The sequence below is a fragment of the Lissotriton vulgaris genome, chromosome 6, assembly GCF_964263255.1.
Source record: "Lissotriton vulgaris chromosome 6, aLisVul1.2, whole genome shotgun sequence".
NCBI lineage: Eukaryota > Metazoa > Chordata > Amphibia > Caudata > Salamandridae > Lissotriton > Lissotriton vulgaris.
The window spans coordinates 59,922,962-59,947,231 of NC_141694.1; the positions used below are offsets into that span (position 1 = coordinate 59,922,962).

The 24,270-nt window shown below is 47.8% G+C and overlaps 1 protein-coding gene across 1 annotated transcript in view; it reads right to left on the reverse strand.

Moving 5' to 3' along the window:
• LOC147706786 (uncharacterized) overlaps positions 1–13,716 on the reverse strand; it is a 15,876-nt gene extending 2,160 nt beyond the window's left edge. Inside the window, exons 1-2 of the mRNA XM_086925584.1 lie at positions 13,290–13,716; positions 12,348–13,009 (exon numbers count right to left, since the gene is read on the reverse strand). Of these exons, the coding sequence (XP_086781710.1) occupies positions 12,348–13,009; positions 13,290–13,716 (1,089 nt within the window). The remainder of the gene's footprint in view (positions 1–12,347; positions 13,010–13,289) is intronic.
• Positions 13,717–24,270: the final 10,554 nt, after the last annotated feature.

Sequence of the window (24,270 nt, forward strand, 5' to 3'; positions counted from 1 at the left end):
GATATATTATCGATCTACAGTGTAAGCACCCTACCGGCCTGAACATGCATGAAGAGTTATCAGTCCACCTGGGCTGACTGGGTAGCCCTCATACTTAATTTAATTATCTGAAGTATCTCATCATATTATTTTTACTGTACCTTACAATGTTCCTTATCCACCATCTTTGATCATCCGTGGCATATTAGAGCCTTGATTAGCCAGAATAATTATTGGCATTTTTTAGCATATTTATACATAATCTTAGTCATTTTCATGTATAATGGTATTAGGATGAATTTTGATTTATTGATGTCCAACTTGAAGTTCAACAAGCATTGTGCCCATCCAGGGCGACATAGTTGTGGTATGTGGATCCGTCCGCTTTTGTGAATGTCATTCAGATATTGTATATTATATGCATGGGTTTTCTATATGTGGCGGTATTGTACCGTGAGAATTTCCCCGTGCTACCATCTTTGGTTTATATTGTTTTCATTACATATGGTTCCACGGCCATGCTCATCCAGAGCATAATCAATTTGCATTGCATCGTAGTGACTGTGTATACACATTTTAAGCTTGAATAGTCATGTGCTACCCTATATTTGAAATTGTGAATTGTTGCATTTTGAGATTACCTCGTTATGCAATCCAATATTGTTACAATGTGAATTTGTGCGTATTAGAGACCACTCCAATATGGCGGCCGCATTAATTTTGATTACACAGTCCTACCTTGATGTTCTTCATGTTGTATGACGTCCTTTTAAACAGACGAGCGCCTCGGCTCTTTGTACAACTTGACAAAGCCCTAAGGCGAAACGCGTCGTTGCTGTTTTGGTTCTTGAAATAAAATCTTTGCAGAACCACCCCCTGTGTGTGCTACTTTCCAAAAGGACCTTCAATCCTGGGATATTTTGGAGCGATAATTGAATTTCACGGGTACACCCCCGTGTTGTGTGCACCCACTCGTGTGTGCAGCGTGTTGGTGTTTGGAAGCTGCTTATATATATATATATATATATATATATATATATATATATATATATATATATATATATATATATATATATATATCGCTCCAGGCGCCCATAGGGTAGGAATGCCTTTATTGGTCAAAATGTTGCCCTTGGACAGAATGCTCCCACGGCTTCTCAATCAGTTTCTAGTCGGTTACGCCGACTCGTATCGAAGCTTCTTGCTTCTTTTTCAAAGGCTGATTTCCATGTGCGTTGCTTGGCACACCCTTCTTTTCAAACGATACCACGCTCTTGGATGGGCAAAGCATTCTGGACCTTGTAGTGTGTCTTGCTATTAAAACCCTGGATGGGTGCACTTTTAGTCCCTGCTGTTACCGGCAAAATTCAAAGCCCTCTGATGGGCCTCAGTTTAAGGGTTCATTTAAAATCCAGCGTCAATCTCCCACATCTAGGCAAGGTATATTCCAAGTCTCGTGGCACCCAGTTATCTCAGGTTGGTGCATATCCTGGCGGCAAGGGCGGCCGGTAACAGCAGAGACTTAGGGCTCCATTAGGATGACGGGCGGACTTTGCCCGCCCGTCATCCCATCGTAAATCGGGACCGCCCGCCTAAAGGGCGGGGGTCCCGACATTGGCATTAGGATGCGCCCACCACAGTGGCGGGCGCATCCCTCAAATTAACATTGTGGCGGGCGGTGCTCACTGCACCGCCCGCCACAATGTTAACAACAAATGCACGCATTTGCATAATCGAAGCGGCAGGCACCGCGCGGTGCCTGCCGCTGCGATTATGCAAATGCAGGGGGGTACCACAGGTACCCCCCGTGTGCCACACCCCTTTGGCCATCACTCTGGGGGCCCACAGGGGCCCCCCAGAGTGAACACCGCATGCCTTTCCGTGGCGGCATTGCAGCCACGGACAGGCATTGAAAAATGCCTATTCTAATATGGCTGGCGGTGTCTGATAGACACCGCCACCATGTTATCCTTTTCCACCCCGGCCGCAAGGCGACCGGGGCGGAAAACAGGCGGGCGGTGTTTCCCACTGCTGCGGTCCCCTCCGCCATCGTAATATGGTGGGGGGGGAATGCAGGGAAGGATGTCGGGCGGATTGCCTCCGCCAGGGTGGCGGTGGCCACCGCTACCCTGGCGGAGGAAATCCACCCGACATCCTGATGGAGCCCTAGGAGTGCACCCATCCATGGTTTTAATAGCAAGACAGTAGTTTACTTTGCACTGAAAAACAAATGTATATTATCCATTTCCATGGTACACAATTTAAAGTTCTAGCAAATGTACAGCATGGAGCTGTTTTAATAAAATTAGTAGTTTGATACAGAATTCCACCAAGCACTGAAGGCCTGGCATCACGTGCCAATAGACAAGCTCTAATCCCTACATATGTAACAGACCCTGGTGCCCAAGCAGGGGATTACCTGTTATCTGTCTTCTTGTTATTGTTGAGAGTATCTGTTGCTGGTGTTGTCTGCAAGTGGCGGGCCTCACCATGGGAGCAGATCCTGTTAACTTTGCCTATTGTCACCTGTCCTGACGCTGAAGTTCGCTCTTGGGTTATTGTTTAAGGTATATGGTCCTATTTTATCCATGGATATTGTTACACCCTGTTTTAACGTCTTAGAAGACTTCAGGATTCTTTTACTACAGATGTATTTAGATTCAGTTAAACCTTTTCTAATTTTGAGGATTTGTGTGAAAACAACATAAATGGGAATTATGTATGTAGTGAGGGCATGTCTTGAAAATATGACTTGAATGCAGCACTCAATAACTCACACTGGACACCTTTGCCTTGCAAGGTACATCCACACTTTCAGACTCAGCTGTTATCATCAGTTACATTACATAACAAGGACACATTCTTTCTTGGTAGGCCCGGGGAGACTGTGATTTTCCCAGAATCACAGGATGTTGAGCCAACGCTGAGACACGAACCTGGTTCCCCAGCTCCAATCATTTGACCTTGGCTGTCATCAGCTGTTTAAATATAGTGTCTGCTTTCTGATGTCATCACCTCCTTGAAGCTGCTGGGTATGTTCTCATCTGAGTACGCCCTGGCTATCATGACTTAATTTGAACGGGCTTCTGGGTACCGACAGCCTCGGTTGTATTTGGCTGCATTTATGGCCATCTTTTGGCAGTCGTTCGCTCGTGCGGAGATAACGATTACGAACGTATGAACACTACATGCAGGGCTCGAGTCGGGGTACCACGCGGGTGGACGGCGTCCCCCCACTTATTTTACCGGGAGCTCGATAACTATAAACTGCAACTGAGTGCAAGCCACCTTTCGTGATGTCACTTCCTGTCGTGACGCCAGCGCCCCCCACATCTTTTTTTAGGACTTGTGCCCTGACTACATGTAAGCGATATTTAAAGAAACCTGTATCATTACAAAAAGATGCTGCTTTCTGGTGATTCAAGGACACTTGCCGCTGAAATGTTCTGCATTCAGTGCTCGTTAACCCAAGTGGAAGTGCGCATGCGTGTCTTTATGCAAATGATTTATATTTGTTGTCAGGAAGAGTTCTGTTGGTGCATATATTTAGATAGGGAGGGAGGAACGGTAGAGCCTATCAGAAGCTTTTGTAGGGACCGATTCCCAAATACCTTGTTGGGACTTTTAAGGGCAAGCCTGGGCAGCGTATGCGCTGCTCTGCAAGCCATGCTGTATTGAAGTATGTACTTGCAGCCCCGCCCACGCTTCACCCATATTTGTAATTCACTTGTGTCATTGTCCTTAATTCACTTGTGTCATTGTCCTTTGTAAATGCTGGATTCTGATTCGTTATTAGGCTTGTTAGACCCTCCTTAGTACCGCCTTATCTTCATTTGTAACCTTCCAAGTGGACTGGCCTTTTACTTTGGTTGTTACACTGTACGTCTTCTTTAGTCTGTAAGCACTATTTTTTTATGAGTGTCTCCTACTGCAGGAGGGTCTCTCGTGCTCAGCTGTGAGCACCGGCTTGTTTATTTAACTCGTAGCAAACAGGGAGCACTTCAGGGGCCATGGGAGACGGAAGGGGGCAACCAGGTGATGCCTTTGGAATGCAATAGGTCTTGCATTTGCGAGAGTTTAAGCTATTGGCTTTGTAAATGACAATGCCTTTTATTTATGTTTTAAACCCAAAAACATAAATAAATGGCATTGTCATTGACAATGCCAATAGCTCAAACTCGCGTAAATGAGAAACCTATTGCATTGCAGATGCTTCTTTTTTTAGTTAACATGATCATATTGCTCATAATCAAAAAGCAATTTCCTGTGACTCATTTTTGGGCATGTCTAGGTTATGCCTGGAGTTGATGTTTGCAACTCTGCTAGACCGGTCCAGTGGTTTACTAATTAAAGTTTAATTGAAAAAGAATCCATCACTGTATATTAAAAAAATATTAGTAAACTCAGAACATTTCCTGAACCGACAACTCGATCCAGGCGGTTCTTTAATTGCTCCCCCCACCTTCCTTCCTGTCACAAAAGGAGGAATCCATAATTAGAGGGTTGGTGGAAAAAGCGCGTCAAAAAAGAAGAAGAATAAACCACATTTTTATTGCACTTTTTCCAAAACGTCCTTTCCTGTTGTTCGCACCATCTGTCGAATCGTATAAATATGAGGAAAAATTCAGAAGTCTGAACACACTTTTTCCTAATTTTTACTACTCCACAGCTAAGTATAAATGAGGGTGCAAGTACCGGTACTCATTTGAACCTGGCTATCTTAGCCCGCTTCAGCCCTCAGCTCTGCCATTGGCTATCCTAACCTGCTTCAACCCTCAGCTCTGCCATTGGCTATCCTAACCTGCTTCAACCCTCAGCTCTGCCATTGGCTATCCTAACCCGCTTCAACCCTCCGCTCTGCCATTGGCTATCTAACCCGCTTCAACCTTAAGCTTTGCCATTGACTATTCAGCCTGCTTCAGCCCTCAGCTCTGCCATTGGCTATCTTATCCTGCTTCAGCCCTCAGCTTTGCCATTGGCTATCTTATCCTGCTTCAGCCCTCAGCTCTGCCATTGGCTGTTTTATCCTTCTTCTGCCCTCAGCTCTGCCATTGGCTTCCTTTCTTGGTACCTGACTTGACCTAGACTACCTCTGACCTCTCCTCAAGGGTCCTGTGTTCTGCTAGACAGGTTTTAGTGGCTCAGCCTGTCCTTGCTCCCAGTACTTGCAGTAGTATCTTATGGGGAGTCACTGCTCTGCGCTTATTGCTTTCACTTCATCATAAGTGCCTAGATGAGTTTAGTAACTTGTCCTGTATCTTCTGGGCGCATTTACGATTAAAATCCCTTAACTTTGTAATTAAGAGCATTAGTTATGCACCTTACTGCCATCTTTCGAGCTGCTCTTTAATGCTTCTTTTGCAAATTCCTGACCTCACACTCTAGCTGTGCTGATCGTTTCTAGTAGGGGTGGGAGTAGTGCTCCGCTCCTTCCATGGAGTGTGCGTAGTGTTGCCTACTTCGTGATTAGCAAAGTAGGCAACACTACACACACGCCATGGAGGAGCGAAGTTGCCTGCCACCCGCCTCCCTCCCGCCCTCTTTTAAATGCCCTTAAAATCATTTAACAATCAAAAAAAGTTTTTAGGAGGAACCCTTTTATGAAAAGGGAGGGGTTAATTACTATGAAACAAATATAAAGGTCCCCTTTTCATCTGTTTTTAGTAAGGAGACTAAGGTCTAAGCATGGGCGGAAAATCCGTTACGCTCGCGGATTTTGCGGATTTTCGGTAAATTCGCAATCCGCGAACGCTCGCGAATTTACCGAAAATTCGCGCGCAGCGGATTTTTTTTCTTTGCGGTGTAAGTTCGCAATTGCGAACATGTAGGTGCGGCGGGCAGCAACAATCTCGCACTCGCGAAATTACAAAAATTGCAATTCTGCACAAGAAATCTACTAGCAAGCAGCATAGACCTTCTGAAAATTATGATTTTTATCAGAATAACTCCTCAGGTTGACATTTGCCTGCACTTTTTTGGATTTGAGGCCTTTTGATTTTCTTTGGATAACTTTTGGATTAGAAATCAACTTTCTCATATAAGCTTGGTGGGGCATTACAGTTGCTGTAATGCTGTTCTGCAGAAAAACGAGTTTTGCAAAAGTGAAAGCAGGTTCAAAAGTTCAAACTCATCATTAGTAACCGTTCCCTGTAGTGCCTCCTGACAAGGGCCCCTCCAGAGTTCAGTTGCTAGTTGCAACAATTGTATGACCCTGCTCTGACCCTCACAGCAGGCTCATAGAATAGCTACAAGTAGGCCACAAAGGTCCTGGAAAAAAAATTGCACTGCAACAGAAAGCAAATTACAGATAAGGAAGCAGGTTCCAGACTGGAATTTTAAAACAGTGACACATTAATAAATCAACCCCAAATGAATTCATGTCAGTTGAAGCAGGCAGGTGTGCTTGCTTTTTCCCCCCCATAATCTACAGTGATGATGAACCAGAGGGTGGCATTGATGTACCAGAGGGTGACATGGGTGAAACAGAGGGTGGCAGGGGTGAAACAGAGGGTGCTGGGAACCTGTGATGATGAACCAGACGTAGAAACAACATAATCGTGACCGTTGCGAGCCTACATGTAAGTTCGCAATTGCGAACTTTTACAAAACCCTCGCGAACTGTCAGAAATCCTTGCGAACTGGCAGAAATCCTTGCGAACACAAAAAAAAATCCGCAAATTCGCGAGAATTCGCGGATTTTGCGGATTGCGAGTTCGCAAATTCGCAAAATTTGTGAACGCCAGATTCGCAAAATTCGCCCATGCTTACTAAGGTCTCTAAGGGATCCAAGTCAGGGATAGTTGGTGAGACATACGTTGTATCTGAGGTTGTGTAAGGATTGACAAATTTACAATTTCAGCAAAAAAAATCTATTTCAAGAATTTAAATCATGCATCGAGTAGAGCCAATGAGAATGTGCGGACAAAAAGATTTATCGAGTATATCTCCAAGATGTATTATCTTATTCATACAAATGTTGATTAAAAACATCACATTTATTCATAAAAAACATTTCATGATTTAAAAACAATATACATTGGAACAAAGAAAATACGTCGACGCTGCGTTTCGGTGATATAGATCGTCACCTTCTTCAGGACAATATTTCATTTAAAACCACTCTAAATTTAAAACAAAAGTATAAAATTACTTGTTATAAAAACGAAAATTGCTTCATAATTGTATTTACAAAAATCAACATTTCGTAGTGTGACCACATTATAATCTCCACATTACATCATTTGACCACATTATCTTCTCCACATTCTCCTCATCGTCTTTCATTAGCTCCTAAACAATTTCTAGATGAATTTGTTTTTGTATCAAAAAAGAAAAACATTTTATATCTTGATAAGTTTTATCATACAGGCCTATAAGATATTTGTTAATTCAACAACCTCATTGTGATCACCCCCTTCACTGGCATCCCCAGAAAAGTTATTGTTTTGGTTGGGATTGGATTCCTATTGTCATCAAATCCCTATGAGCTTCTACGATTGAGCTGTTGGTTGATCTAGCTCAATTCTTTGTTACATTCAAGCTCTTTGGGTGGGTTGCCCTACCCTCATGCCCTGAGTTCTTTTGGGTGGTTTTGCCACTCCTAACACACACTCAAAGTTTATCCAGGTATACATAATGCATACCTGAATGAGCTGCTGGAAAGTCGCTTTTATCAATGGGCGATTTCAAGCTATCCCAACATTTACATCATTTCTACAAAGTCGAAAAAAAGTCATCAGTTTAGGAAAATTATATTGCTGGTATGTTATTTCGCTAAATTCACTGGGATTTACCTCGTTCTTATGACTGTTACTCTTGGTAGAGGCGTTTTTATTTTCCTCTTCTATTACAGACCCTCTGGGTGATTTATCAATGTTCACTGTTAAAAAAAGGGGACCGTTTAATGACACCTATTCAGGTTTTACACACGTTAATCAATTCTGTGTTATTTCTTTTGTATTGTAATGTTGTAATCTGTGACTATATAAGACTGCGTAACCCTAGAGAGGACGTTAGAGAGAAGTACTGTTCTATTATGGCCGAACATGCTGTGCGTTGACATCATCAACATGCGTCCAAGGCTTCTAATGTTCAAAATGTTTTATTAGATGAATTTTTCATGAATATTAAAACACTATACAAAAAATAATACTGAACAATATGGTATAGGTACATATTATAACATAGGAAATATAGATAGCCAGTAATAATGAAGTAGAATATCTATACCAGCATTAATAATTACATAGTAGCTATCAAAAAGATAATACAAACAAAAAAAGGGCTACATTGAACATAAATTGATTGATAAAAATTCAAAGAGCATTTTAAATTGAAGAACATGCAATGATATAGGAGTCCAAACTTGACCACATATTAGATCTAGAAGGAGAAGAATCATTAGGAGAGCATGGAAAAGAGCATTGCCCACCTCTAAGAAAAATAATCCATTCCCAACATGCATTAACTGAAAGTAAGGTAGCGTTTTTCCAATTACAGGTAATAGATTTTATTGCAGTAGAAATAAGAAAGTCAAACAATTTACAATCCATAGGGGATGATGTAGATTTAAAAAGAGAAGATTTGAGTATTAGATTATGAAAAGGTAAAGTTGTTCGTATCTTGAGGATCCGGGTTATAATATTTCATATGTCTAATAAAAACTGATGAATAATAGAACAATTGAAAAATAAATGACGTAGGTCCCCAGTTGCAGACTTACAATGCCAACAATTTGGAGTATCTAGAAGTTTAGCTTTAAATAATTTGTCTGGAGTCCAGAAGCTTTTTTAAAGTGGATAAACATTAGTTTTTATAAGAGTAGCCGGAAGATAATTAGCTGTAGTAGATTTGCAAATATACTTTCAGGATATTTTAGGGGATTGAAGATTTATGTGTGGTGACCATTTTTTATTAAAATGCGAGAAGGAGGAATTAGAAGTGGTACGTTTTTTGTACACTTTAGAGGCTGTATGTCCTGAGTGGTTGAATACAGAAATACAAAACTCTATACAAGAAGACTGAGACATAGAAAGTAATTGCGGGTAAGCATTAAGAACAGTATTACATAGTAATGTATATTTTTGTAATTGAGACAAAGATAGATTGTATTTAGATTGAATCACATTAAATATGTAAAACATATCATAATGACAGATGTCATCAACAAAGAAAATACCAGCAGTAATCCATAAATTCCAAAAAGAAATATGCTTATGATATTAGAGTTTAGGATTGAAACAAAGAGAAACTTTTGTAGTGGAAGACAGATTAATAGAAAAGCAACTATCAAATGATAAAAGGGCAATTTTAGAGTTGGCAATAATTGGGGAACGTTTACCAAAAGAACCATTTGCCATGGTAAGAAATGCAGTTAATGGATATGGGGCCAAGATATTTTCTCTAGGATAAGCCATTTAGGGGCATTAAAGGGGGGAATACTATGGAACCATAAGGAATATTATGCCACACCAACCCCACCTTCACCTTTGGGTAGTTGTAAAGTCTTAAGACTGATTCGTGCAGGTTTATTATTCCAGATGAACTTAGTAAATAACTTATATAATTTAGCATAAAAAGTGGACCGGAAAGAGAAGGGTAACATAGACAATAAATATAGAACTTGTGGGGTTATAGACATTTTAATTGCTTCAATACATCCCCACCAATTTAGATGAAGATTATGCCTTCTATCCAGTTTCTCTTTGGTATTGGTTAAAATTGTGGAACAATTGGTTTCAACTGTATCTTTTATCGAATCAGTAAAAGTTATACCTAAATATTTGAGTTTTTTTTGGAGACCAAATTATATCACTATTTGGCAGCATTGTAGAATTACAAAAAACATTTCATCCAGGGCTTCTAACGTAAATATTAAACTTAATCTAACATGAGGATCTGACCCAGCCTAAACAGGGAATGTTCGAATGGTTTGTCAAGATAGTGACGGAAGGGTGGCAACGTCTAACTTAGATAGTAATGAGCTGGAGTCAGGACATCACCAGCATGAAAAAATACATTATAGAAAATCAAATTCCATTTTTTCCAACGTGGGAGTTCTGTAGCGTGCTAAACTCCTGGCAAGTTAAGCTTGCCTGTTTTTTTGCCGTGAAGATATTTGTAATATTCATCTTCTCCATTAGAATGACTGTATGAGTGTACCTTTATTAATGTTAATTTTAGGATATTATTTTATTGGAAAATACAGTAATTAGTTGATGGCTTTATATCCCAAAATGAATTAGTAACTATAGAACATTTTGAAATTAGCTAAAATTAAATAACATGAAAAAGATCAGCAAGTATATGTATTTCTTTACATTGCACACCAAAGGTTTGATTTAGAGAATCAATTAAAGAGCCTTCAAGGACAATCAGCTAGATTCATGAAGCCAAATTGCGATCGCAATAGCTGCGAAAAAGAAATTGCGATCACAATTTGTAGAAAAGGTATTCAACAAACAAAATTGCGAATTCGCTAAACATTTTTGCAAAATCGCTATGAAAGTCGCAGAAACCAGGCAGAACACAATCAGAGATTCAGTAATAGCGAGAAAGCAGGTTTTCTGCGAATAAAAGTGCAAAATCGCAAAAAAATCGCTATTGCAATTCATGAAATTTCGCAAATTGCGAAAATCCCCAAAATCGCAAATAGCGACTCGCAAATTAAGGAGAACCCAAACCAGGTGGTAACCATGAAAGAAAAAAAAACATCTGAAAAAAAGTATTGCAAAGTACCCACAGCTGCTGGCTTGAACAAACACACTTAAGGACATGCAGCTGGAGCCTCAGGACTCTCACAATGCCAGGACTCTACATGGTGGTCAGGCGGCGAAGGCTACAGCGAGCAGCACGGAACAGACGACGCATCCAGGAGCGGATATTCCGTCAGCGGGTCACCCTACTGGGCCAAACTAGGGAGCAGATCTACGCAAAGTACCGCCTAAGTGGGGCAATGATATTCAAGCTGATCCGGGACCTAGACCCCCTCCTGCAGCACCCAACAAGGAGGACCCACCCCGTCCCCACACATGTGCAGGTATTGTGCAGCCTGCACCTACTGGCCTCCGGAAGCTTCCAGGGAATAATTGCTGTTGCAGGGGGTATATCCCAGCCCACCATGTCCCGCTGCCTAAGGAGTTTCCTGGAGGCCATGCTGACCCGCCTACACCACTACATTTCATTTCCCACCAGCCAACAGGACTTGGACGAAACCAAGCTGCAATTTTACAATGTGGCCCAATTTCCACACATCATAGGATGCAATGACTGTACCCACATCCACATCTGCCCACCTGCACAAACAGAATACATGTGTCGGAACCGCAAGTCCTACCACTCCCTCAATATACAGATGGTATGCAATGCAAAGACATTCATCACGGACATAGTAGCACAGTACCCGGGGAGCACACATGACTCCTTCATATTCCGGCACAGTGGCCTCCACACACGACTGGCCAGGGGAGACTTTGGTGAAGGACACCTACTGGGTAAGTACACATGCCACACAACAGTACAATATGCTAATGACGCTGCGCTGCACAGGCACTCACCCTCTGCTCCTATCATGCAGGTCACAGCGGCTACGCTCTCCGTGAGTACCTACTCACCCCATACCTCAACCCAGCAACACCACAGCAACGGCGTTACAATGCAGCACACATTCGCACAAGAAATTGCATTGAAAGGACATTTGGCCTTTTGAAGAGCAAATTCCGCATACTGCACAAGACTGGTGGGGCCATCAAATACGATCCAGAGGTCTGCTGCCGCATCGTGGCAGTGTGTGCTATCCTACACAACATTGCTACCAAGCGCAGGATACCTGTAGACATCTCAGGCAGTGAGTCAGAAGGGGACAATCGGCCACCTGCACATGTGCGTCACGCACGCGGGGAGAATCCACCAGAAGGACACAAGCGCCGCAACGAAATCTGCATGAACTATTTCTAGTGGACCCACTCCCCACACCCATTACTCAACTCATGCATGACAACATTAATAATGACATGAGGCAGTTTACGTTATTCAGAATTTTAGTTACTGTTACTTCACAATAAACATGGCATTCTGAAAAGTGTTCCCAGATTGACATAGTGCGTCATATGTCCAGGTGAGTCTGAATGGCATGCTTGTTGTGTCAGCATGTGGCCTCTTTGGAATGCACCACAGTTCAGTGGCGTCTGCGGGTAGTTGCCCCAGACCTCCTCTCTACGTCCTCCTCCTGATTTTGCCGTGCGGCGGCAGAGGGCCTGCTGCTGCGGCGGGGTGCCACGACCGGTGGTATGGACTGGCTGCTGTGGCTTGATTTTGCCTCACTGTTGTCGTCTGCCACCCCCCACCCCCGCCTGGCCATGGCCACTGGCCTGCATGGCCACTGATATGTTCTCCAGGGCTGTAGCTACGTCCTGGCAGCACTGCACCATTTGGACCTGCATGGCCAGGGTGGCGTTACAAATGATGTGGTTTGACCTCGTGTACGCCGACAGGCGGGTCAACAGTTGACGGTGTTGGTGGCGATTGACATTCCACTGACGGGACATTGCCTGAGTATTGGCCTCCACAGCTGCAGTCCTTTGTGCGACGTTACGTGCCGTCTTATCCAGTTGGAGGTGGATGGCGGCTAGGTGTTGGGCCTGGGTCTGGTGAACACTCAGCATCCTGCGCTCAATGGAGAGCCCACCTGCTCTAACACTTCTGCCCCTGCCAGCGCGGGATGTATTGGTGCGCGGCTCCCTGACCAGACCACTCGTCTGGCTCCTCACAGCCGCAGTGCGGCGGGTTTGTTGGCGACCTGCTGCTGGTGTTGCAGGCCGCACTGCTGGCTGTGTGCTGCGTGGTACGACTGCAGCGCCTGTTGTCACGGGGGTGGCACGGGCCACAGGGGCGGGTGGTGGGATGACCGGTGTTGTTGCGGCTTGCCCTGATGGTCCGGGCTGTGGAGTATGGTGTGTATCCCCCTCTGTGTCCTCCGTGTTCTCCTCAATCACCAGGGCCTCACTGTCAGTGCTGGGGACATCAGCGCCACCTGTGATGTAAAGTGGACGTTGATTAGTGGCATGTTACGTACACAGTTAGGCTTGCTACATGCATGCAGTCTACCATTCCCTGTCTGCATGCAGGATTGACTGTCACTGGACATGTGGGGCTCTATGGTACAGGTTGGTAATTGTGGCCAGACTACATGTCCCACAATGCAATTACGCTATGGAGCTGTACATTGGCTGCATGCTTGGGGTTTGTAATGGGATGCACTGGAGTCGTGGACAATGTTAGGGGACAGGGGGTTGCAGTCGCATGGCACTTACCTGGTGTGTCTTGGGTGGGTCGGGAGGAGTCAAGCCGGGTCACACCCACGCAGGCCTGTGGGTCGAAGGTATCCTCCACCTGGTCCTCCAGTGGGGTGTTTGGTGGGATGGTGGGCTCCCCTCCACCTGTCGCCAATTGCTCCCCCAGCCTCTCTGCAATCTTTTCTTTTGCCCGCCCTCTCAAGTCATACCAGCGCTTTTTCAGCTCGTCCACCGAGTGCTGGGTCACCCCCACCGCATTGACTTTGGCGCGGATGCGCAGCCATATGCGTCTTTTGTCCGCCTCTGGCACCCTTCGGGAGTCTTTGCCAAATAGGCGGTTGTGATCCCTGGAGACTCCTTCAATTAGGTGTTCGAGCTCCTGCTCCGAAAACTTTATTTTGCGTTTCCTCCCACTGGTGGAAGCACCTGCTGCATCCTCTGCCATGGCTGCCACTGTGGTGTCTCCTGCTGTGGTCCTGTTGGAATACTGGAGGGGAGCTCTGGTACTGCTGCCTGTGCTTCAGACTCTCACTGCTGAATGAGGGTGGGACCTGCCTACTTCCTGGTTGTGATGTCATCACTGTGCTCAGGATGCAACTTCCCGTTTTTGCGATCTCGCAGTTAGCGAGATCGCAATTTGCGATATCGGTAATTGCGAAATCGCAATTTCAACTGGGGTTTCGGCCGATTCTGCGATTATTTACCGATTTCGGACTTCTCGCAATCGGCGATTGCGATCGCTTGCGAATCGCATTTTTACATCGCAAAACATCATGAATGCCGTTCTGCGATTTCTAAATTGCGATTCGCATTTATTCGCAATTTAAAAATCGCAGAATTGGACATTGATGAATCTGGCTGAAAATTCTCATTGCAGGCTTTGCTGGTGAATAGAGCTCAGCATTCATTTATGGGGGTGCTTCCAAATCATCCAACGCTGAACACACATTTACACCTACATTTTGAAGGATGTAAACCTACAAGTTATTTCGGGGCAGGAGATTACCTACAGTTGTTCCCACACAATATCATGTGTGCGGTTGTTCACCCTACTTAAAACCATTCACTCACCATCCTACTTTTATGAATTAGGGCCCTTGAGTGAGGTGTGGCATGTATATAGTTGTGATGTGGGTACAACAAAATGGTGCTCAACACCATGTCAGTTCATTTGCTTATCTTTAAAGTAACTAAATGCCACCTCCTAAACCTGATTAGCACAGAGTCGCCACATTATGCAGAACTATTCAGTGTGTCTATCTACTTGGTCTTCTTTCTTGTCAAGCGTCTTTGTTGATTTCGCAGAAATGATTGAGGATGGCAGTTTTTATCGCAAATTCTGTCGGAAGCAACCGGGACCCCTGACACATGCAGGAGCTCACTAGTCTAAATCATGCCAGTGATTGACCAACTAACTAATGTCAAAAAACAGATGCTATGCTTAGATGATAAACCCTCACCAACTTAAAAAGAAAATGCTCTTGTCATCTTGACAAAAGCAGACAGCAACATTGAGGCCTATCAGATCCCTGTCCTGAGGAGATATCCAAAGAAATTCCGTGTTGAAACACGTCAACACACTCATCCAGGGCAAACCGGCTTTAAAACCTTTAAGTGAGAGCAATTAAAAGCTACCTGAATAAGATACAGTCCCCTCTAAGAATACTTGCCATGTCCCCTTGTTAGTAGAGTATGGTTGGATAAGGAATAGCCATACCCACTTTTTTAGATTCCACAACCAACATGAAAGAGACAGAATAAAGACATATATCTGTGTTGTTTGTGGGTTGTATGTTGTTTTGACACTATATGTGTTGTTCGTGGTTTATTTACACTGCACATTTTCACAAACACACTGTCTTGTTTGTTATTGGACATGTCTTTCTTTTGAGCTTGATGGTGCCAATGATGAGATCAGGGCAACCCTGGTGAGTACCTGCCAGGTTCCCGTTGGTGGTGCGCCCGTGAGGCGACAGCTCGCTATCACACACTTTTTTTCATGTTTGTCTGAGTGCGACACAAAGGTGTGTGATATTCGTCGTCTCACAACTGTTGTTTTAAATTAAGGGATTGGGCAATATTTTAAGATGGCACAACATGGGTGTACCTCCTACCTCAATAATTAAAATAGAGGAGTTAGTTGCAAAAGCTTTGTAACAGATGGTACAACATGAAAAGAATGAATTTTTAAGTGCCTTGGTGGTATAGGTCATATTAGTGATGATAGCATTCCAGTTTGAACCCAGCCATATGCAAATCAGTCTTGACCCTGTGCCCTATGGGAACAGTCCAGCCTGAACTGCCAAGCCAGGTCCTCCCTGGACTGGAAAAAAGCATCCTAGGACTGGTTTCGGGCTATAAGCCCTCAGCAGCCAAGATAGCTTGATTCCAGGGGCATGGAGAGCACAGGACTCACGTCTGAGCATACCCGTCCCACTCGGGGTGACAAATGCAAAAACAACAGTTGATGGACAGAATGCAGAGCAATGTCATACATTCCCCCCAGTATAGAGATCTCGTCCATCATCCCCTTTGGTATCGCTTTGTTCGCACTAAGTCGGCAGGGTATGCCCAGACGTGGGTCAGTTGCTCACTTTGCCACTGGATTCAAGCTAGCCTGGCTGATGACGGCTGATTAGTCAGAAACCAATCCCAGGATGCTTGTTTCCGGTCCAGGGAAGACATGGCTTGGCAGTTCGGGCTGGACTGTTCCCATGATGCACAGGATCAGACTGATTTGCATATGGCCATGTCTGAACTGGGGTGGTGGAGTGAGCTAAAGAATGATGATGAATTAAACCCAGATCAGTTGACTGGGGTGAGTGTTTGATTTGCTCCAACGCTCTGTCCATCATCCCCTTTGGTATCGCTTAGTATACTTTAAACAATTTCTTTGAATTATTGTAATGAAAACAATCATTTGATCAACTAATTAGATTTTATTGATCTTTTGTCGGATTTATAATCATAAAGTTAAACCACTCTAGGTAATTTTTTGTGTGCAGTTTTTATGAGTTTGATATTTCTTTTTCATGGTACAGTGTCCGTTACCCCTAGCACTGCTTTTGTTGCATCACAAAATAAAATGATGGAATGAGTGTTGAAACCTTTGAAACTCTAACCCTGAGTCACAGATCTGGGTTTAATCCAATGTTATTTTGCTCACTATGTCACCCCAGTTTGGACCCAGCAATGATAGGTCCTCCCTGGACTGGAAAGCCAACATCCTGGGACCATTTTCTGGGGATTCAACCCTCATCAGCCAGGCTAGCTTGAATTTAGTGGTGTAGCGAGCAAGGGACCAACATCTGTGCATACCAATAGCCATTTAGGGTGAACATAGCAACATCACAAAATCAAATGATGGACGGAGTGTTGAACCTTTTCAAATACTTAGCCCATCTTAGTACGAGGATGCCCCATAAAGTGGTCAGCAGTGTGGTCTGGGTGGAATGCTTATAGAGGAGGGATCTGTGTGGCTCCTGTGCACACCCCTGAGGAAGAGTCGTTGTCCCCATAACCCAGCTCGAGGGTTACACTGTCATTAATTATGTAATGTGTATAATGTTACTACTTGTCGCCACTGTGATTATTGCATCTGTTTTGTCCTACTTGTTAATCATTTGTCGAGCCAGTCGAACTGTTTGGTTTTGTTTTTTCTTTCTGCCTAAAAATAATAAAAAGATATTTAAAAAAAGATACTCAGCCCATCACAGATCTGGGTTTAGTCCATTGTTATTTTGCTCACCACGTCACCCCAGTTTGGACCCAGCTGTATGCAAATCTGTCTTGACCCTAAGCCCATGTGAACAGTCCAACCCAAACTGCCAAGCCAGGTCCTCCCTGGAGCAGAAACAAACATCCTGGGACCAGTTTCGGGGTAAGACTCCTCATCAGTCAGCCTAGCTTATATCCAGGCGAGCAAGGGACCCACGTCTGGGCATACCCGTAGCCACTAAGGGTGCACATATCACCATCACAAAATGAAATGATGGACGGAGTGTTCAAACTTTTCAAACTCTAACCCTCAGTCACAGACCCAGATTTAATCCATCGTTATTTTGCTCGCCACATCGCCCCTGTTTGGACCCAGCCATATGAAAATCTGTCTTGACCCTGCTCCCTATGGGTACAGTCAAGCACGAACTGCCAAGACAGATCTTCCATGCTTTTGTTACCCTATATTGCAGAGATTATGAAGGCTGGAACAGATAGCAAGTAGTGCCCAGTTTTTTAGGTCTTGCCTAGGCAGTGCATGCGCTGCTTCTAGGACATGGACTTCAAAGAACTCCCATGGTTTTGATTGGTTCCTCTTACTGTCCTTTATAATGCTGGATTTGTATTGGTGAATACACTTAGTAGTCCCTCCTTTTGGAATTTTGTACTCTCCGATGAGGACTGCCCCTGTTACATGTCTTCTTACTCTTCATGCTAAGTATACTTTAAGAGCACTCCTTTTTTGTCTGGTTGGCCTGCCACTGCTCGTTAAGTGTTTTGTTTACTAGTATATGAAACTTCGGACCGCTTGCCATCCCTTAATCTCCACCTCATTCCTCCCACAACACTACTCACGGCCCCCTTGCCTTCCCTTAATCTCCTTGTGCCTGCCCCTCACCTCTCCCACAACACTGTTTGCAGGCCCCGCCCCCTCACCCCCCGGCCACTGCTCGTTATGCTTATTCTTTCGTTTGTTTAATTCATACTTCATTTGCACTGCAGTGCCCTCATTTAATCTCCCTTTGCCACCTTCCCCCATACCCCCACCTGTAACACTGCTTGCCCGCCCCTACCCCCGAGATTGCTGCATTGATTTCTTTCCCTGCTTTGTGCATGTTAGAACAGTAAATTTTGCTGTACCCACAATAGATAGATAAATACATATAAGGTCCAAAAGGCGAAACTGATTGCATTGCAAATGCTTGTTTAATGTAGTTTTTAGAACTTACTCTTCCAACTAAGGAACAAGTAGGAGGTTGTTGAGGGTATAAAGGCGGGAGATGAGATTAAACCTGTAAAGCCACAGGGGTCAAAGGGCGTGTGTGCAGTTCTTTTCTCTACACCTTTTTAGAGAATCAATGTCTGAGGGCTCAATTCAGATTTGGCAGAGCAGGACATGCGCCATAAAATGGCAGCTGCTGACTCCCAAAATGCATTTGGTGAGAACTCTCCAAACTTTCCTGTATAATATGTGGCGCTATTTAAAATAGCCTGTTCTTAAATAACATTTAATGGCACAGATGTGCCTTTTATTAAACCTATAAATAAAGAATGTTACTGTTGAATAGTTTTACATTTATTGGCCCTAGATACATGAAACTTAGGGTTGGCTTTGCTAGGATTCGAACTCATGGCCTCCAGGTTACACACAGATGTCAGCAGTCAGCACTTACCTTACTGAGCCATTTTAACCACTTCAAAGCTTTCATTCATGCATTCATTCAACCATCACTTGCAGTTCACTTACTCTATTTGGACAGTAATGAGTAGAGGGGAGGAAAGCAGTGTCCCATGCCTATGTATACAACAACCCTTGGGATGGGCCCTGAATCCAGAAGCTGGGCCTGGCTTTTTGAGGGATGGCAGCCCTGTAGGTGGTGTTGTGCTCTTAGGAACTTAAGTGGCCTTTGAATCCTGAAGTTAGCCCTGGTTTGTTAAGGGCTGGCAGGCCTGGAGGCGGCTGTGTGCTCATTGGCGCTCCAGTGGCCTCTGAAACCTGGAGTTAGCCCTGGCTTGTTCAGGGCTGGCAGCCCTGGAGGTAGTTTTGTGCTCATAGGAGCTTCAGTGGCCCCTGAATCCCGTAATAGGGCCTGGCTTGTTGAGGGCTGGCAGCCCTAGAGGTGGGTGTGTGCTCATTGGAGCTTCAGTGGCCTCTGAATCCAGGAGCTGGGCGCGGCCTGTTGAGGGCTGGCAGCCCTGGAGGTGGCTGTGTGCTCACAGGAGCTTCAGCAGTCTCTGAATCCTAAAGCTGGGCGCGGCCTGTTGAGGGCTGGCAGCCCTGGAGGTGGCTGTGTGCTCATTGGAGCTTCAGTGGCCTCTGAATCCAGGAGCTGGGCGTGGCCTGTTGAGGGCTGGCAGCCCTGGAGGTGGCTGTGTGCTCACAGGAGCTTCAGCAGTCTCTGAATCCAGGCGCTGGGCGTGGCCTGTTGAGGGCTGGCAGCCCTGGAGGTGGCTGTGTGCTCATTGGCGCTTCAGCAGTCTCTGAATCCAGGAGCTGGGCGTGGCTTGTTGAGGGCTGGCAGCCCTGGAGGTGGCTGTGTGCTCACAGGAGCTTCAGCAGTCTCTGAATCCAGGAGCTGGGCGCGGCCTGTTGAGGGCTGGCAGCCCTGGAGGTGACTGTGTGCTCACAGGAGCTTCAGCAGTCGCTGAATCCTGGAGCTGGGCGTGGCCTGTTGAGGGCTGGCAGCCCTGGAGTTGGCTGTGTGTTCACAGGAGCTTCAGTAGTCTCTGAATCCTGGAGCTGGGCGTGGCCTAATGAGGGCTGGCAGCCCTGGAGGTGGCTGTGTGCTCACAGGAGCTTCAGCAGTCTCTGAATCCTGGAGCTGGGCGTGGCCTGTTGAGGGCTGGCAGCCCTGGAGGTGGCTCTGTGCTCACAGGAGCTTCAGCAGCCTCTAAATCCTGGAGCTGGGCGTGGCCTGTTGAGGGCTGGCAGCCCTGGAGGTGGCTGTGTGTTCACAGGAGCTTCAGCAGTCTCTGAATCCAGGAGCTGGGCGTGGCCTGTTGAGGGCTGGCAGCCCTAGAGGTGGCTGTGTGTTCACAGGAGCTTCAGTGGCCCCTGAATCCAGGAGCTGGGCGTGGCCTGTTGAGGGCTGGCAGCCCTGGAGGTGGCTGTGTGTTCACAGGAGCTTCAGCAGTCTCTGAATCCTGGAGCTGGGCGTGGCCTGTTGAGGGCTGGCAGCCCTGGAGGTGGCTGTGTGTTCACAGGAGCTCCAGTGGCCTCTGAATCCAGGAGCTGGGCGTGGCCTGTTGAGGGCTGGCAGCCCTGGAGGTGGCTGTGTGTTCACAGGAGCTTCAGTGGCCCCTGAATCCAGGAGGTGGGCGTGGCCTGTTGAGGGCTGGCAGCCCTGGAGGTGGCTGTGTGCTCACAGGAGCTTCAGCAGTCGCTGAATCCTGGAGCTGGGCGTGGCCTGTTAAGGGCTGGCAGCCCTGGAGGATGCTTTGTGCTCATAGGAGCTTCAGTGGCCCCTGAATCCTGGAGCTGGGCGTGGCCTGTTGAGGGCTGGCAGCCCTGGAGGTGGCTGTGTGTTCACAGGAGCTTCAGCAGTCTCTGAATCCTGGAGCTGGGCGTGGCCTGTTGAGGGCTGGCAGCCCTGGAGGTGGCTGTGTGTTCACAGGAGCTTCAGCAGTCTCTGCATCCTGGAGCTGGGCGTGGCTTGTTGAGGGCTGGCAGCCCTGGAGGTGGCTGCGTGTTCACAGGAGCTTCAGCAGTCTCTGAATCCAGGCGCTGGGCGTGGCTTGTTGAGGGCTGGCAGCCCTGGAGGTGGCTGTGTGTTCACAGGAGCTTCAGTGGCCCCTGGATCCAGGAGCTGGGCGTGGCCTGTTGAGGGCTGGCAGCCCTGGAGGTGGCTGTGTGCTCACAGGAGCTTCAGCAGTCTCTGAATCCTGGAGCTGGGCGTGGCCTGTTGAGGGCTGGCAGCCCTGGAGGTGGCTGTGTGCTCACAGGAGCTTCAGCAGTCGCTGAATCCTGGAGCTGGGCGTGGCCTGTTGAGGGCTGGCAGCCCTGGAGGTGGCTGTGTGTTCACAGGAGCTTCAGCAGTCTCTGAATCCAGGCGCTGGGCGTGGCCTGTTGAGGGCTGGCAGCCCTGGAGGTGGCTGTGTGCTCACAGGAGCTTCAGCAGTCGCTGAATCCTGGAGCTGGGCGTGGCCTGTTGAGGGCTGGCAGCCCTGGAGGTGGCTGTGTGCTCACAGGAGCTTCAGCAGCCTCTGAATCCAGGCGCTGGGCGTGGCTTGTTGAGGGCTGGCGGCCCTGGAGGTGGCTGTGTGCTCACAGGAGCTTCAGCAGCCTCTGAATCCTGGGGCTGGGCGTGGCCTGTTGAGGGCTGGCAGCCCTAGAGGTGGCTTTGTGCTCACAGGAGCCTCAACAGCCTCTGAATCCTGGAGCTGGGCGTGGCCTGTTGAGGACTGGCAGCCCTGGAGGTGGCTGTGTGCTCATAGGAGCTTCAGCAGTCTCTGAATCCAGGAGCTGGGCGTGGCCTGTTGAGGGCTGGCAGCCCTGGAGGTGGCTGTGTGCTCACAGGAGCCTCAACAGCCTCTGAATCCTGGAGCTGGGCGTGGCTTGTTGAGGGCTGGCAGCCCTGGAGGTGGCTGTGTGCTCACAGGAGCTTCAGCAGTCTCTGAATCGGCGTGGCCTGTTGAGGGCTGGCAGCCCTGGAGGTGGCTGTGTGTTCACAGGAGCTTCAGCAGTCTCTGAATCCTGGAGCTGGGCGTGGCCTGTTGAGGGCTGGCAGCCCTGGAGGTGGCTGTGTGTTCACAGGAGCTTCAGCAGTCTCTGAATCCAGGAGCCGGGCGTGGCCTGTTGAGGGCTGGCAGCCCTGGAGGTGGGTGTGTGCTCATAGGAGCTCCAGTGGCCTCTGAATCCAGGAGTTAGCTCTGGCTTGTTGAAGGCTGGCAGCCTTTGAGGTAACTTTGTGCTCATCGGAGCTTTGGTGACCCCTGCTGAATCCTGGAGCTGGGCGTGGCTTGTTGAGGGCTGGCAGCCCTGGAGGTGGCTGTGTGCTTATAGGAGCTTCAGCAGTCTCTGAATCCTAAAGCTGGGCGTGGCCTGTTGAGGGCTGGCAGCCCTGGAGGTGGCTGTGTGCTCACAGGAGCTTCAGCAGCCTCTGAATCCTGGAGCTGGGCGTGGCCTGTTGAGGGCTGGCAGCCCTGGAGGTGGCTGTGTGCTCATAGGAGCTTCAGCAGTCTCTGAATCCAGGGGCTGGGCGTGGCTTGTTGAGGGCTGGCAGCCCTGGAGGTGGCTGTGTGCTCACAGGAGCTTCAGCAGTCTCTGAATCCTGGAGCTGGGCGTGGCCTGTTGAGGGCTGGCAGCCCCGGAGGTGGCTGTGTGCTCACAGGAGCTTCAGCAGTAGCTGAATCCTGGAGCTGGGCGTGGCCTGTTGAGGGCTGGCAGCCCTGGAGGTGGCTGTGTGTTCACAGGAGCTTCAGCAGTCTCTGAATCCAGGAGCCGTTCCTGGCCTGTTGAGGGCTGGCAGCCCTGGAGGTGGCTTTGTGCTCACAGGAGCCTCAACAGCCTCTGAATCCAGGCTCTGGGCGTGGCCTGTTGAGGGCTGGCAGCCCTGGAGGTGGCTGTGTGCTCACAGGAGCTTCAGCAGTCTCTGAATCCAGGGGCTGGGCGTGGCTTGTTGAGGGCTGGCAGCCCTGGAGGTGGCTGTGTGCTCACAGGAGCTTCAGCAGTCTCTGAATCCAGGAGCCGGTCCTGGCCTGTTGAGGGCTGGCAGCCCTGGAGGTGGCTGTGTGCTCACAGGAGCTTCAGCAGTCTCTGAATCCTAAAGCTGGGCGTGGCCTGTTGAGGGCTGGCAGCCCTGGAGGTGGCTGTGTGCTCACAGGAGCTTCAGCAGTCTCTGAATCCTGGAGCTGGGCGTGGCCTGTTGAGGGCTGGCAGCCCTGGAGGTGGCTGTGTGCTCACAGGAGCTTCAGCAGTCTCTGAATCCTGGAGCTGGGCGTGGCCTGTTGAGGGCTGGCAGCCCTGGAGGTGGCTGTGTGCTCACAGGAGCTTCAGCAGTCTCTGAATCCTGGAGCTGGGCGTGGCCTGTTGAGGGCTGGCAGCCCTGGAGGTGGCTGTGTGCTCACAGGAGCTTCAGCAGTCTCTGAATCCTGGAGCTGGGCGTGGCCTGTTGAGGGCTGGCAGCCCTGGAGGTGGCTGTGTGCTCACAGGAGCTTCAGCAGTCTCTGAATCCAGGGGCTGGGCGTGGCTTGTTGAGGGCTGGCAGCCCTGGAGGTGGCTGTGTGCTCACAGGAGCTTCAGCAGTCTCTGAATCCTGGAGCTGGGCATGGCCTGTTGAGGGCTGGCAGCCCTTGAGGTGGCTGTGTGCTCACAGGAGCTTCAGCAGTCTCTGAATCCTGGAGCTGGGCGTGGCCTGTTGAGGGCTGGCAGCCCTTGAGGTGGCTGTGTGCTCACAGGAGCTTCAGCAGTCTCTGAATCCTGGAGCTGGGCGTGGCCTGTTGAGGGCTGGCAGCCCTGGAGGTGGCTGTGTGTTCACAGGAGCTTCAGCAGTCTCTGAATCCAGGCGCTGGGCGTGGCCTGTTGAGGGCTGGCAGCCCTGGAGGTGGCTGTGTGCTCACAGGAGCTTCAGCAGTCGCTGAATCCTGGAGCTGGGCGTGGCTTGTTGAGAGCTGGCAGCCCTGGAGGTGGCTGTGTGCTCACAGGAGCTTCAGCAGTCTCTGAATCCAGGGGCTGGGTGTGGCTTGTTGAGGGCTGGCAGCCCTGGAGGTGGCTGTGTGCTCACAGGAGCTTCAGTGGCCTCTGAATCCAGGAGCCGTTCCTGGCCTGTTGAGGGCGGGCCTGGGAGGAGGCTCCCGCTACCATGGGACTGCAGTTCCTAATGCGCTACTCACCTTTCTCCTTTCACCTCGCGTGCATTGCTGACATGTTTGCATCTCTCTTCTCGCACTCTGTCCACGCCTGTCTGATGCGGGTTGGATGTTTGCAGGGCGCGCCCTGTGCCATACGCTGACTGCCCTCAGGGTACCTGGACTCTTTCTGACATTTCTGTGCAGAGCTCTGCTTGGAACGAGGGTCTCGCGGAACATGTCAAGGTGTTTTTTTTGCTTCTTTGGGACTTTTTTAAAAAGGGTTGTTACCTTAATAAAGTTGATAAAATACATTAAAAGGGTTGTTACCTTAATAAAGTTGATAAAATACAACAGCAATTAGTGTCACAAACTACGAAGTTAATTTCTAGTACTTTGCGCGGACACTCGCGTTGGTGCAAAACAAAGCACCACACCCCCCGCCCCCCTTCCCGAGTACAGTGCAACACTGCAGAGTTTAATGCAGGGGTTTGTT